This window comes from Dermacentor andersoni, chromosome 4, assembly GCF_023375885.2.
Source record: "Dermacentor andersoni chromosome 4, qqDerAnde1_hic_scaffold, whole genome shotgun sequence".
NCBI lineage: Eukaryota > Metazoa > Arthropoda > Arachnida > Ixodida > Ixodidae > Dermacentor > Dermacentor andersoni.
Window position 1 is genome coordinate 71452969 of NC_092817.1, and position 14453 is coordinate 71467421.

The following is a 14453-nucleotide window of genomic DNA, read 5'->3' on the forward strand; positions in this document are numbered from 1 at the left end:
CCCCTTCCTTTCCATCCACCCCAACATGCAAGCAGTGCAACGCTACAGACAAAAATTGTATTGAAAACGGTGCACGTGAACAGTGGGATAGAAATATGTCGACTTCATTCCGGCGTTTCCAAACCTGTTTACTGTAGAAGCATGTGCTTTTAAGCGTATGACATGGTTAATGGTCCATTCGCATGGTTTAGGAATACAATCGAAAAAAGACCATTTTGGCGAAGGCGCAGCTGCTGCTGCTGCTGCTGTGCTGATGATGATGATTGCTATTTAGATCCCCTTAGAAACGGGGCGTCGAGAAGTAGTCACCTAGCCTAATTGATCTGATCCGGTTTCATTACATCGAAGTCTAGGATCTATACATGCAGGGTGTCGCAACTATTATGCCCCAAGATTTAAATATGTGCAAGTGCCATGTAGCTGGACAGAACCAAGACAATGGTATTTCATATCGCTTAGAGTTACTCAGATTATTTTTTCATTCCGCCTAATTACTTAGTTATTCTTAATAAACTTATCAAATATTATAGTTAGTGTCAATGAGAAAAATGCAGAGCAACATAGAAAACTCCAGATACAGTTTTACGTTGCGCAGTACGTGCTGCATAAAAAGTGTTTTTTCGAGCGTAAAAGAAGCCCACAAATACACGCAAAGTGATTTGTCGGGCTGCGAATATGTGCCGCGACTTCTTGATTCTCAGAAACGGCAACTTCTTGCCAAGGGCGGAGTGGCGGAGTGTTTGTCGGAGGACCGAGTGGCACACCGGCTACGAAGACAACGAATGTAACTTTATGACGCGACTTGTTGGAGTAATTTGCAAGACTTACAAAGTAAGTAGTTTAACGAGCAGACGATAAGCAAGCAAGCGCACTGCAGCACTACACGTTGCTCGGCATTTTTGCAAGCTTTTTGCCTTGCTCTTTTACGTACTGTAGCACAATGTGCATGGTCATTACTTACAAAGCAAACAGTTCAAGAACGACGTTGGAGAAGCCAATAATTGCGGCGAGGTATTCCTTCGTAAACAGAGAGTCGACGAGAGTGATACTGCGAGTAAAATAAAAAAATAATGATAAAAAACGTTCCTTTTCTATTACCAGCTTCTGTATAGTCGGTCAACCTTTCCTATGGGATTACAAAAACTAGAGGAAGTTTCGGCAGCGGCACTTATGCGATTAAAGATTTACTGCGAGCTGGAACAATGATACTCCGACGGCTGTTCAAAACGCGTACACTTCAAAGTGCGCTTACTGGAAAACGCATGGGGGCCCAGTTCGTTCCAACTATGTCATGCGGAAAAGCCTGCTGGCAATACACTTGTTATGTTGCACATTACTGCGTTGTCCCCCACGGCGGCTTAAAAGTTTAAGGTTCAAAACCGGAGCTGCATTTCAGGTTTCTCTAAGAAAAAAAAAACTTTTCACAGGCGCTAATAATGAAGGGCCACCGTGCGTTCATTCGCTTTCATGGGCGTTCATAGAAAAAAAAATGAAGTACACAATGTCCAGTGGCTTGGCGTCACATTTCAGCGGTCGCTGCAACTGTCGTTATTGACACTGTACTGAGTACACAGAATTTGTAGAATAAACAGCACTGCATGTTCACCCTGGGCGACTTGGCGAATCCTAACAGAAGTGTTGCGTAGAGGTTCGCATGTGAAAATGTTCAATACAAAAAGTAACATTGAAGTCAGATGTTTCATTGCGAGGTTGCGCAACGCAATAAATAAAGAAAAAAAAAGCACAGTTAAGCATTCCCGTGACTGACCCACAATTATGCGATCTCTAGGGCCAGTTATCCACGGCTTAAGAGAATCTGTAACAATATATAAGATCGAGTCAATACAAGTTGCACATCGTTCGTCGCTCTCACGAAGTGTCACGAAGTGCTACTCAAAGGAAAAATAAAACGAGCGTCATTTCGTTGCTTGACGTTAGCTTAGTGGGTGGTATTATATTCGGAATGTTCGAAAAATATCCATTGTCCAACGTACTGTTCCACGAATAACACAACCGATACCATGCAAGGACCTGCGACTACAGCTCATTTCGCTGTGCGCTCGTCGCCGTTGTGCTCTGTGTAGAGGAAAGGGCATTGCTTGGCGGCCCTCATCTTGCTGCCCGGCGCGCAGTTGAAGTGTCGTGCGAAGGGCGGGAAGTGGCGCAGGGCTCTGTTGCAGTCCATGGCACCCGGGTTTGCGCCACCACACATGAGGTAGCAAAGCGTGATGAAGAAGAGCTGTTGCTCGGTGTATGCCTCGATGACCCTGGTGGACCGCGGCTCCGAAGCGAGCGCACGCTCCAGCGCCATGTACGCCACCTCCAGCGCCGGAGTGTCGGGAAAGAGGCGATGGTCTGCGAGAAGTGTCATGGGCGTTTCATGCCCAACGTATACTAGATGCGATTCCGCAATCTATAATGCCAAATATCGAAGCGGGCACCGAGACAACAAAATGAGGGTCGAGGGAAAAGAAAAAATTGGGAGGACTCTTAAGCTTTGCCTTTGAGAGTGGAACGCGATAGCATTCAAAGATTCCCGACTGTTCTCACGCTTCCCGGCAACTTCAGCTTGTGTAACCGCAAGGTTTTCATGGAAATGCTGGCGGGAACGCTATACACGAGGGCGAGCTTTCTGGTTGTTTCTTAATGGTGTTGTAAGGAACCGAGTGGGCCGCACAGCTCCTACTAAGAAAGACCTCAAACAGCAGCTGCAAAAGGGGTTCTTGTTTCAGGTTTAGCGTAAAAGAATTATGCTTTCTCTTAAAGTCAAATTACAATCCGACGCTATAGCATGCATGTAGGTTGTCTGTAAGTCGTACTTCGCAAATGTTCTCACGCAGTTTGTTCAGTAAAGCCTCTGCGGTACGCCAAGGGATTGCGTGGTTCGGAATGGTTTTCTCGGCCGCGGACGCCGGCGCCGACACCGGATCTCCTTCGACACGGGGCACTTAATGCTATCGCGTTAAAATGGTTTCGCATGCTGACAGAAATACCTGCTCGTGACGCGTACTCGTGTCGCCAGTAGCTTGTACGTGCGTGATATAAATGTATCGTTTTCAAGTCTCTAGCACAAAGAAAAGGACAGCAGCTTCAGTTCTTATCACGATAGGCCTTCACCACGTTGTACCAAGAATGCAAAGCATCAACCATCACCAGCCTAATTTTAATGCCGGCAGTAATACAGGAGGACCTCATTCACTTTTGAACTCTCTAACGAAACATATGACCAGATCCCGAAGGCAGTACAGTCTAACACAATCTCAAAGTGCATTTCTCGAGCATGGGGGCATTTAAGGATCCCTTGGTGGTCAGCTGCAGCGGCGGTGTAGAGGTAGAACATCCGCCTCGCGTGCAAGAGGACCGTGGTTCGTATCATATAGCATATACAATGCTGAAAAGCGGGCACGTCCTATGCTACCGGGGCTTAGCGGAGAGACGAGAACTAGGAGTCGGATTCCTGATTAATAAGGATATAGCTGGTAACATACAGGAATTCTATAGCATTAACGAGAGGGTGGCAGGTCTTGTCGTGAAACTTAATAAGAGGTACAAATTGAAGGTCGTACAGGTCTACGCCCCTACATCCAGTCATGATGACCAGGAAGTCGAAAGCTTCTATGAAGACGTGGAATCAGCGATGGGTAAAGTCGAAACAAAATACACTATACTGATGTTCAATGCCAGGGTAGGCAAGAAGCAGGCTGGAGACAAGTCCGTCGGGGAATATGGCACAGGCTCTAGGAATAACAGGGGAGAGTTATTTGTAGAGTTTGCAGAACAGAATAATATGTGGATAATGAATACCTTCTTCCACAAGCGGGATAGCCGAAAGTGGACGTGGAGGAGCCCGAATGGCGAGACTAGAAATGAAATAGACCTTATACTCTGCGCTAACCCTGGCATCATACAAGATGTGGACGTGCTCGGCAAGGTGCGCTGCAGTGACCATAGGATGGTAAGAACTCGAATTAGCCTAGACTGGAGGAGGGAGCGGAAGAAACTGGAAAGTAAGAAGCCGATCAATGAGTTGGCGATAAGAGGGAAAATAGAGGAATTCCATATCAAGCTACAGAACAGGTATTAGGTAAACTAGGAATAGGCAAGAATCAAATGTATGCGTTAAGAGACAAAGTCGGCAATATCATTACTAATATGAATGAGATCGTTCAAGTGGCTGAGGAGTTTATACAGCACCAGTGGCACCCACGACGATAATGGTAGAGAGAATAGTCTAGAGGAATTTGAAATCCCACAAGTAACGCCGGAAGAGGTAAAGAAAGCCTTGGGAGCAATGCAAAGCGGGAAGGCAGCTGGGGAGGATCAGGTAACAGCAGATTTGTTGAAGGATGGTGGCCAGATTGTTCTAGAAAAACTGGCCACCCTGTATACGCAATGCCTCATGACTTCGAGCGTACCGGAATCTTGGAAGAACGCTAACATAATCCTAATTCATAAGAAAGGGGACTTGAAAAATTATAGACCGATCAGCTTACTGTCCGTTGCCTACAAAGTATTTACTAAGGTAATTGCCAATAGAATCAAGAGCACCTTAGACTTCCGTCAACCAAAGGACCAGGCAGGATTCAGTAAAGGCTGCTCAACAATAGACCATATTCACACTATCAATCAGGTGATAGAGAAATGTGCGGAATATAACCAACCCTTATATATAGCTTTCATTGATTACGAGAAAGCGTTTGATTCAGTCGAAACCACAGCAGTCATGGAGGCATTACAGAATTAGGGTGTAGATGAGCCGTATGTAAAAATACTTAAAGGGACACTAAAGTGACAAATGATTTGTTCTGCATCAGTAAATTACCGTTCTACAACACCAAAAACACCACTCATACAACGATAAGACGTTTGGTAAACAAGAAAAAGCGCAAGAATGAAATACGGGTGGCGACGCCTACTTAAGTTTCCCCACCTGGGGGCTGTGACGTCTTGGATTTTGATGGCATCTTCTAGGGCCTACTAATTATATATAGCGGTACACATTGACTACATTGTGTTCTAAAGGAACCAATTATCAAACATGACAAGTTTCGGGAATCTTTACTCAGCCAACGCGGCCCAAATGCGAAAACATACTTTGGAATACCTGACGTCACGGTGACGTAGCGGGGCTGGGGTTTCGGCGCGAAATTCAAATAATGATACTTGGACCTTCATTTTCTCATCTAATAATCAAACTCTTTTTTTGAAATGACTCCCTGCAGGGTTCTTAAACAATACTTCATTAGTCTAAACTGAGTTATCGTTTCGCTTTAGTGTCCCTTTAAAGATATATATAGCGGCTCCACAGCCACCGTAGTCCTCCATAAAGAAAGCAACAAAATCCAAATAAAGAAAGGCGTCAGGCAGGGAGATACGATCTCTCCAGTGCTATTCACAGCGTGTTTACAGGAGGTATTCAGAGACCTGGATTGGGAAGAATTCGGGATAAGAGTTAATGGAGAATACCTCAGTAACTTGCGATTCGCTGATGATATTTCCTTGCTGAGTAACTCAGGGGACCAATTGCAATGCATGCTCACTGACCTGGAGAGGCAAAGCCGAAGGGTGTGTCTAAAGATTAATCTGCAGAAAACTAAAGCAATGTTTAACAGTCTCGGAAGAGAACAGCAATTCACGATAGGTAGCGAGGCACTGGAAGTGGTAAGGGAATACATCTGCTTAGGACAGGTAGTGACTGCGGATCCGGATCATAGGACTGAAATAATCAGAAGAATAAGAATGGGCTGGGGTGCGTTTGGCAGGCATTCTCAGAGCATGAACAGCAGGTTGCCATTATCCCTCAAGAGAAAAGTGTATAACAGCTGTGTCTTACCAGTACTCACGTACGGGGCAGAAACCTGGAGGCTTACGAAAAGGGTTCTACTTAAATTGAGGACGACGCAACGAGCTACGGAAAGAAGAATGATGCGTGTAACGGTAAGGGATAAGAAAAGAGCAGATTGGGTTAGGGAACAAACGCGAGTTAATGACATCTTAGCTGAAACAAAGAAAAAGAAATGGGCATGGGCAGGACATGTAATGAGGAGGGAAGATAACCGATGGTCATTAAGGGTTACGGACTGGATTCCAAGAGAAGGGAAGCGTAGCAGGGGGCGGCAGAAAGTTAGGTAGACGGATGAGATTAAGAATTTTGTAGGGACGACATGGCCACAATTAGTACATGACCGGGGTAGTTGGAGAAGTATGGGAGAGGCCTTTGCCCTGCAGTGGGCGTAACCAGGATGATGATGATGATGATGGGGGGGGGTCAAAATTAATCCCGAGTCCCCCACTACGGCGTGCCTCATGATCCCGTCGTGCTTCTGGCACGTAAAACCCCAGAATTCATTCATTCATTCATTCATTCATTCATTCATTCATTCATTCATTCATTCATTCATTCATTCATTATTCATAGACTCAAAGCGCTAGCTGTTACGACTGAAGAATGCAAGACACTCGCATTTTCTGGCCCCAGTCATTCAATACACCACTTGGTAATGTTAGACGTTGCCTTCGCTTGCGCCCCGCGCAATAAGGATGTAGGAAATATGGCCTCTATGATGTTATCTTGCCACTTGCAGGGTCTGCTGTACGGCAAAGCTTGGCATATTGTGATTCCTTTCATTAGAAAGGCTGAGCAGCGCGATGTGGGCAAAGAGAGAGGCATGGACAAATCCGAATTTGCATTTTTTCTTGACAAGCCAGGCAAGTGCCAAGCATTACGACGTATGATTCGGTCGATGTGACGTAATCTTTATGATCTTGCAGCGAAATTTAAGCCAAAGCAAAGCCGATAGTAAGCACGAAGTACTTCTTTAATGTTTTTCAGCGAAAAATGCACGTCGGTATACTTACTTCCGGCTGTTGTGGTTCCTCTTTTATGGCCACTGTCGTCAGCCGCCAGACAGAACATTCGTTCGACCACGGTGATTCTCCAGACATCTGACACCCATTCATGACCTACATTGCCGTCCGCGTCGAACAACACACCCTCGCCGTCCATGGTCTTGACGAGTTCGCGGGCGTACACAAAGCCCAGGCCGCCGTAGAACATGGCGTTCGTGCCCTGCGCGTAGTACATTGGCTCGGACAGTGCCTGGATCGAGATGCCGACCGTGTTGCGCAGGTAGTCGTATTTGGCCAAAGGCAGGCGCATGTTGGGCGGCATGTCGGCTGCGGCGTCGTGGTAGACAAGGTCCGTCTGCAGTTCGTACAGAGCTCGTCTGGAGGGAAGCCAGAGGTCGGCGAACGTTTCACCCGCGGCGTGCATGCCCTCGGGAAAGCCGGAGTACATTATGGAGAGCGCCTCGTCCGTGAGGAGGTCGTTGGCGGGCCACAGCTGAGTGCTGGTGCGCGAAAGCTTGTTCTGAGTGTTGACCTCGGTGGCGTTGTCGAGCCACGGGAGAGCTCCGATCAGTGCTAAGGCCGTCTGCTGGACCGTGCTGAGTTGCGAGTTGACCTTTAGGCGCAGTCTCTCTGGAAAGTTGACCGCTGTCGCAAGGGCGATCACAAAAAACCGGTAGATCTCTTCAGCCTCGGTGGCGCAGAAATTGACACGCCTGATGTTGGCGGCGGTGACACTGTCGTACCTAGAATGTGCGAAAAAGAAAGCGAGACATTCAGCGTGACATCTGGCGCCATCTGTTTCTCAAGATTGTTGGTGAAAGGGGACGTGATTTGGATTCTCGCGGGCCGGTTTACTTTTATTAACTAACGTTCGTGTTGCGCACCGAAGCGTGGTATTTTTCAAGCAGTTGTTTCCGCAAATTATATTTATCTCTTATCATCTCGTACACTATGGCAACTATCCTGAAGAACATCAATATTCGTCTTTTTTTTTATTTGCGGCGAGTAAAGCCACAGGTTCACAGAGAAACAACGTCAAAGAAGCTTCGCAGAGGGGTCATTTTATGCAAACGCAACGCGTATGATTCGACGTTTTATTTTCTTTGCAGAGCTTACTTTGCTCTGAAAGGCAGCACGCGCGTCCCTCTTGTTAAGTGCATTTTCTGCTTGAAAATAGCCCGTGGTAACGTAAATGTGTTCATAAGAAATGCTTAGCTTTCTTTATTTCCTGCAGAAGTGGATATCTGCGATGCGGCACGTACGAGTCTTTCTTGTTTCGTACCTATTGTTTGTCGTAGCACTATGTGCGAATTACTGACAACCCATAATCACCATTTTGTCCGATATAAATTGGCACAAATGACGGCTAAGGTTTTTGTGTAAAGCAAAGAGAACGCTTTTTTAGCGATTTAGTCGGACACGTCAGCTTGACGGTTAAGGCGCTGCATATTCAGGCGCACATACCCTAAGTGTGTCTCCACCCACGGACGCACGCTAATAGGCGCGCTCACGCGAATGGTGGGTCGGGAGAAGAGTATACTAAAGTATAGGGAAGTAGAGTGGCCGTTTAGCTCTTTCATTGAGTATTGTCGTTTTTAGCGTACAAGCTTCATCATCCAGTTATTATTCACAACTCACGTTGCGCTACCACGCTCCTACGAATGCCCTTATTGTGCGTTTGTTAGAGAAAGCACTTGTCTCATTTTGTTTAACGTAAGTGTCAGCCAATGCCATCGATAAGTTTCGTTTTCTTGCGGATTATGGGAGGAGCGCAAGATTGTTCATTGTGTGAACTTGTTCTTGTATTTAGCATCATATTTGTAGAAACAAAGATCAGAGCCACGCAAGACGAGAATCGCACTAAGCCTGCCAATAACGCACCTGTACATAAGCAGCCCAGCGTCCGCGATGGGCCCCAGTATCTGCGCCAGAAGCCAGGATAACGCCCCCAGTAGTTTCTTTTTGCTGTGGTTCGCCCAGAGCCGGCCGACACCCGCAAGTAGCCCAGTGTCCCTCAGGACAACACGGTCCGATGTTGTGAACCTGGGCTGGCCAGTGACCGATGCATGGTTGTTGAGCATCTCAAGCCACTCGCTCGATAAGAAGGCGCCCGCAGTGTAGTTTTCGATGCTGTCCAGAGGAAACATGGCAGCTGTCTTTGCCTTGCCTTCACGGTTGTCGAGGAGCTCAAGGTACACGGTCTTCTCGATACGGGTCACCTTGCAAAGATATCGGGGGGGGGGGGGGGATGCAAATGCGATGCAGAAAATCCTTGTGAGATGTTTTGCTACGATGAAGAACACCGCCAATATGCACACTTGCCCATACCATGTGAGAAGTAAACGGATGCACGCAGAAAACGCAGAGCGCCTGCCATTTGTAATACATGCGTCTTGCACCTTGCGATAACGTTGCAAAAGTGGTTAGGCGCCACACGCACGCACGCACAAGCAGAACATTGGTTGATTCTTTAGGAATCGATCATGACACAAAAGGGAAACATGTCTTCATAGAAGTAGTTGCAGCTTTCTTGCACGTTAACAAAAATATCTTAAAGTTGCACAGTGTCTATTCCTATTAGACCGGCATGCCATTCATTGACATGGATGCACCGACGTTGACGCCTAGTGCCACATCTTCTCCTCCCCAACAAGTAAGGCTCATGACCATCAGCAACCCCTTGTGGTAGCTGAAGTAACAGCTGAACACATGGGACGGTAAATGCCACGGAAGGCACATTTTTGCGGGTCGGCGGCTTTCTTGCGGCTTCACTGGCTCGCGGTGTCCTGTTGTCGAATGGCTTCACCCAAGATAGAAGCATTTTGGTTCTGCTCGGAAGTATCTTTATCAGCCTGGCAATTGGCGAAGCGCTCAGGTTCAAGAATATAAAAGGAACGGTTCGTAGTGCGCGCCCGGTACGCGCGAATGTGTTGTGCTTCACGCGGGCGTGTGTCTCGCTGGTCTAACGCGGTCAGTTACATGACATCCACTCATCGATGTCACTGCCTTTCTGCTACGCTTAACACTGTAGCATTGTTATTTGACGCCATTATAAGCTAAGCCATAGCGGCAACCAGGTGCCGTAGGCTAAACCGAGTGAGAGAGAGAGAGAGAACCAACTTTATTGATCCATAATGAAATGGAGCGCGTTAAGCACCCGGTGGGGTGGCTCCCTCTTCACGGTTTCCATATTCTTCCAGGGCCACCTGGCCCCTGTGGATCAGTCGGAGCTGGTCTTCCAGGGTAGGGCTGGATGGTAAGATCTCCCATAGCTCGTAAAAGGTGGGGATAGTACGGGAGTTAGTCATGGGTATAGGTGGGTGGTGGTCTTTTCTAGAAATTGCACTGTCCTATGATGTGCCGGAGGGTGCCTAATACATTGCAGTGAGGGCATGTGTTCTCGTATCTTTCTGGGTATACTCTGTTCAGGAGGCAAGGGTGGGAAAGGATCCTGCCTCGATTTACCTGTATATTGTTTGCTCGGCTCTACTCAACGAATGGTGGGGGTGTGGGAAGGTCTTCCTAACGTCCCTGTAATACTTGACTGTACCTGTGTAACTGGTGAGGGGTTGCCATCCCCTCGCCTCCTCCTCGGTGGCCTGTTGATGAGCATATTCGTTGCCCTCAACTTAGGAGTGGACCGGGACCCAAACTAGTCTGATTGTTTGGTTATGAGGCGTAGCTTTTCTGGGGATATTTAGTGCCGCAAGGGACACCCAGCCCGATCTCTAGTTCTTGTACGAAGCTTGCGAGTCCGTGACGTTCTTGGTGTCGTTAGGTTGCAGGAGTGCGAGGGCTATCGTCGCTTCTTCTACTTCCTCCGAAGACGGAGTGTTGATTGATGCGCAGGTGGGACCAGCTTGTCCAGCCCGGTGACCGCGACCGTTGCCCTCGTGGAGCGTTTGCGTAGAGAGGCGTTTGTGTATAGGACAGTGTAGTCTTCCTCCAGGGTCCTGGAGATGGCTCTTGCCCGGGCGTCGCGTCGTCTGGTGTGCTTTGTGGGGTTCATGTTGCGCGGTAGTGGTTTCCATTCCAGCTGCTCAGTCCACTTTTCGGGTAACTGGCCGTGGCGTGTGTAGTGCGATTCCTGCCATCCGATCTTGCGGAGGACGCTTCTGCCCGCCTTGGTCTGGCTATGATAGGTGTGCTTCTATGAGCTCGGTTACTGTGTTGTGGACTGCCATTTGAAGTAATTTTGTCGTGGATGAATTTATGGGAACACCCAGGGCCTGCTTCGTCGCTTTCCTGATTATTGCGTCAAGTTGCATGACGTCCTTCTTGAGGAGTTGCATGTACGGCGCTGCGTAGACTATTCGTGAGGAAAGCCTGAACGAGGCACAAGGTGTCCAATTCGTTCAGACCCCTCCGACTGTTGGCCACTCGTCTGATCATGTAAGTACAAGATCTGGTCTGACGTGAGCTTGATTTTTTCGATCATGGCCGTTTCTGATCACGCTAAACCGGCGCGGAAGAGAATCCACGTGGTGAAACCACAAGCTAACTATAATACCCAGAGAAGGGAAACTGTACTTTCCACAGCGCAGCGGAAGGAAAAGTAGCCATTTCATCGTGTATACGACCAAAAGAAGACGCGGTAAAAATCAAAACTAATATAATCATCACTACGTAGTGAGCAATAGGGCTGCTTCGGTGGCGTCGGTGGCGGCTGGTGAGGCTAGTCGCGCTGCTCGCTCGGTGGTTTCATGCTGGAACGCGCTGCGGTTAATTTCTCGCCCTGTGTGACGATCGCCGGAACTTTAGAGTGTTCGAGGCCTGGCGAAACTAGTGAAACTGTGTCGTTAATGCAGACCGTCAAAGCACAAAGCTCAGAAAATGGCAAAGTGGCACAATTTCGCAGGGTCTTCGAAAAAGAAGCCTACTATTTCCATGACGTCATTTTCATGATGTTCATATACGCAAGAATTTTTGATGAAGCCAGAAGCCAGACATAAAACACTCTCATGGTAAAAAATGAAATGCACGTGGCTAAATATATTTGGGAAATGACTGAGCTGCAACATTTTAATAACCCGTCGCCTACTTGCAATGATAAAGGGATCCATTAAATCATACGATTATTTGGATGCCTTTCCCAAGTGAAATTTTTCAGATGAGTCATTGATGGCCTTGTTAAATTTTTTTCCTAATCTCCAGTACTTTGCGGTATGCTCTCTCTTCTTTTACTAAACTGAAGCACACTTGCCCACCATATTCGCATACCCCTATTGCAGATTTCTACGGCTTTAAAAGAGATAGTAATTTACCTCGTCACATTCCGAGTGGGAATCCCGCTTCCATCGTATCGCGTCGTCTCGCGGTAACAGTGCCTCGTAGTGACCACTGCAGTACCGGAAAGTAGAGTTCGTCGCATCGAGCCGCTTATGGATGGCCGCCCAGTCACGCATCTTTGGATTGTCCTCGATCAGCACTGCTCGATGGCCTCCCGACAACTTGGTGAAAACGAGCACGTTGAACCACAGGGGCAGCTGCCACCTGCTTACATACACGACGACGCACGACTAAACCACCGGCGAAAAGATGCTGATTCTTTTGAGTACACCACACGTTTAACTAGGCATCAAGTAGGCCTATACACATTTCCAGACAGAGCTTCTTCGGCCCCGTCGGAACATCGGCAGGAGGAGGAGGAGGAGGAGGAGGAGGAAGAAGAAGAAAGCAGGAGGAGGAAAAGAAAAGAAAGGACAAGCAGGCAGGAGTGCTGCGGACGTGTGAGCAAGTGTTCAAAAATGCACTACCAAGAGTTTGAGCACGTGCTTTATGCAGCTACCTGCAACAGCCAGTAAATATCACGCGGTTCCAAATGGTGACATTGGTATACAGCTTCCACTCGTTGATGCCGTTTGGTGTCGTTTTTAACACATCTGTCACCATTATTGCATTGTGCTTGATTGCGTGATGTGACAGGCAGGTGCGCTGACAGCTCAACGACTCAGTAACACAATATTATTTTTTCCTTCTCATTTCGTACGTACAAGGTATCGCCGCGAGGAGCAAGGTGCAAGCCACACAAACCTGCCGCATCGGCAGGTTTATGCGGCGCTTCCTTAATTGGGACAGGCGGATCTCGCAGCACACTACAAAGGTAACACATACTTAACGGGAACAGACTTATTATTTTTTATTTATTGAATTTACGCACGAGCCAACGTAGGAGACGCCGTAGTGGAGGGCGCAGGATTTATTTGAGCGCATCGGTTTCCTTGACGTGCAATAAATGTAAGTATATGCTGGAGTGTTTGTGCATTTCGCCGCATCGAAGTGCAGCCGCTACGTGCGGGAAACGAACCCGCAACCGAGTACTCAGCAGGAGAACATACCCACTTCGCCACCGCTACGAGTAACGCTGACAACTAGAAATACAAAAACTCTCGTTTACTTGACAGCGAAGCGGATCAATATCCTGAGAGGCGAAGCGATGACTCCAGAAGACGGGGAACTCGCGCTCTGCGGCCAAGAGACGCCCTCGTCAGCCAAGAACTGACGAATGACCTTCTTGCTGTGCGAGCTGTACGCCGTCACATCCATACACGCATGGAACATGGCTAGAACTTTGCTGCCCACCGGAATGTGCCTGCATGTCCAGTGACCGCACTCGTTGGAGCATCAGCGTGCACCTAAAGCGGCTTAAAAAATTTCGTCCAGCACGCGTAACGCCTTAAAGCAAGCACCATGTCTGCAAACTTTACACTAATGTACCCCACAAAACCAGCTGAAGATTAAAAAAAAAAAAAAAACCGCGCGCCCTTTTCAGAATAGAGACTCCATACACTTGCGAAGTTGCATGCATAGCACTGCTGTGTCAAAGGCGTAACGCCAACTTCTCACCAACAGCCAGATGCAGCGTGAACACAGGGACGCCCTGAAAATGCAGAGCGTGCAAGACTTTCTCTGGAAATGTGCCAACACCACGAAAAGAAGTCAAGAAAGCCCATAGCTGTTACTTGAAACGCCACGTGGCTCCTCCGCTCCTCTTTGGGAGAAGACAAGGAATGTCTTTTGCGGGTGCTTGGTCATGAGAATGACAGAGAGCTGACATTCGCTGTGAAGGAGGGAGCTCGCCTTTTCACAGCACTGTATTTGCGACTTTGGCGGCTGCCAATAAACCCCCTTTAAAGATTCTTACCGTACAATGCTTGCTAGATGGCGCTTTGCGGCGTTACTTTAAAAAACCAAAATTTCCTACGAGGTCTGGCGAAGAAGGTTTAAGCGACATTTTCGAAGCATTATCTAATCAAATAGGAACAAGCTAGAATGTATTCAAATAAGCTGATTCTAAACGCGCCGCCGCACAGCTCGTAAATGCTGACATGGTGCGCTCTTCCTGCCCCGAAATGTTTTTGCCAGGCGCATGAAACCTTGGAGTGAATTCTCGTGCAGAAGGTAACTACGTCCAGGCATTGATACAAAGAAACTGAACGTAACGAAATAATTAATATAAGGAAGTAATTTTAGTTCTTTTTTGAAGTTCCAATTGAAACCTATGGATTTAAAATCTCCTTGAACGACTGAAAGTTGAGCACGTAGTTGGGGTTTCGTATCGCTGAAAGGCTCAGCGTCTCTAGTATTTTGACTCTCAATATAGA

General features: G+C 47.6%; 1 protein-coding gene across 1 annotated transcript; it reads right to left on the reverse strand.

Moving 5' to 3' along the window:
- Positions 1–2044: 2044 nt before the first annotated feature.
- Positions 2045–9061, reverse strand: LOC126536770 (neprilysin-4-like). The gene is made up of 3 exons (XM_050183775.3): positions 8731–9061; positions 6859–7592; positions 2045–2355 (listed from the first exon to the last, which is right to left on the reverse strand). The coding sequence occupies exons 1-3, from the start codon at positions 8994–8996 to the stop codon at positions 2045–2047; spliced, it is 1311 nt and encodes a 436-aa protein (XP_050039732.3). The 5' UTR covers positions 8997–9061.
- Between the last annotated feature and the right edge of the window lie 5392 nt (positions 9062–14453).

Bases quoted from the DNA above. Each gene is read 5' to 3' on its own strand.
- LOC126536770 (XM_050183775.3), bottom strand. From the start codon at position 8,996: ATGTTTCCTCTGGACAGCATCGAAAACTACACTGCGGGCGCCTTCTTA. The intron at 7,593-8,730 runs GTGCGTTATTGG...CGCACATTCTAG, and splicing joins GCTGGGCTGCTTATGTACAG to GTACGACAGTGTCACCGCCG. The intron at 2,356-6,858 runs GTAAGTATACCG...CACTTCTCGCAG, and splicing joins AGGAACCACAACAGCCGGAA to ACCATCGCCTCTTTCCCGAC.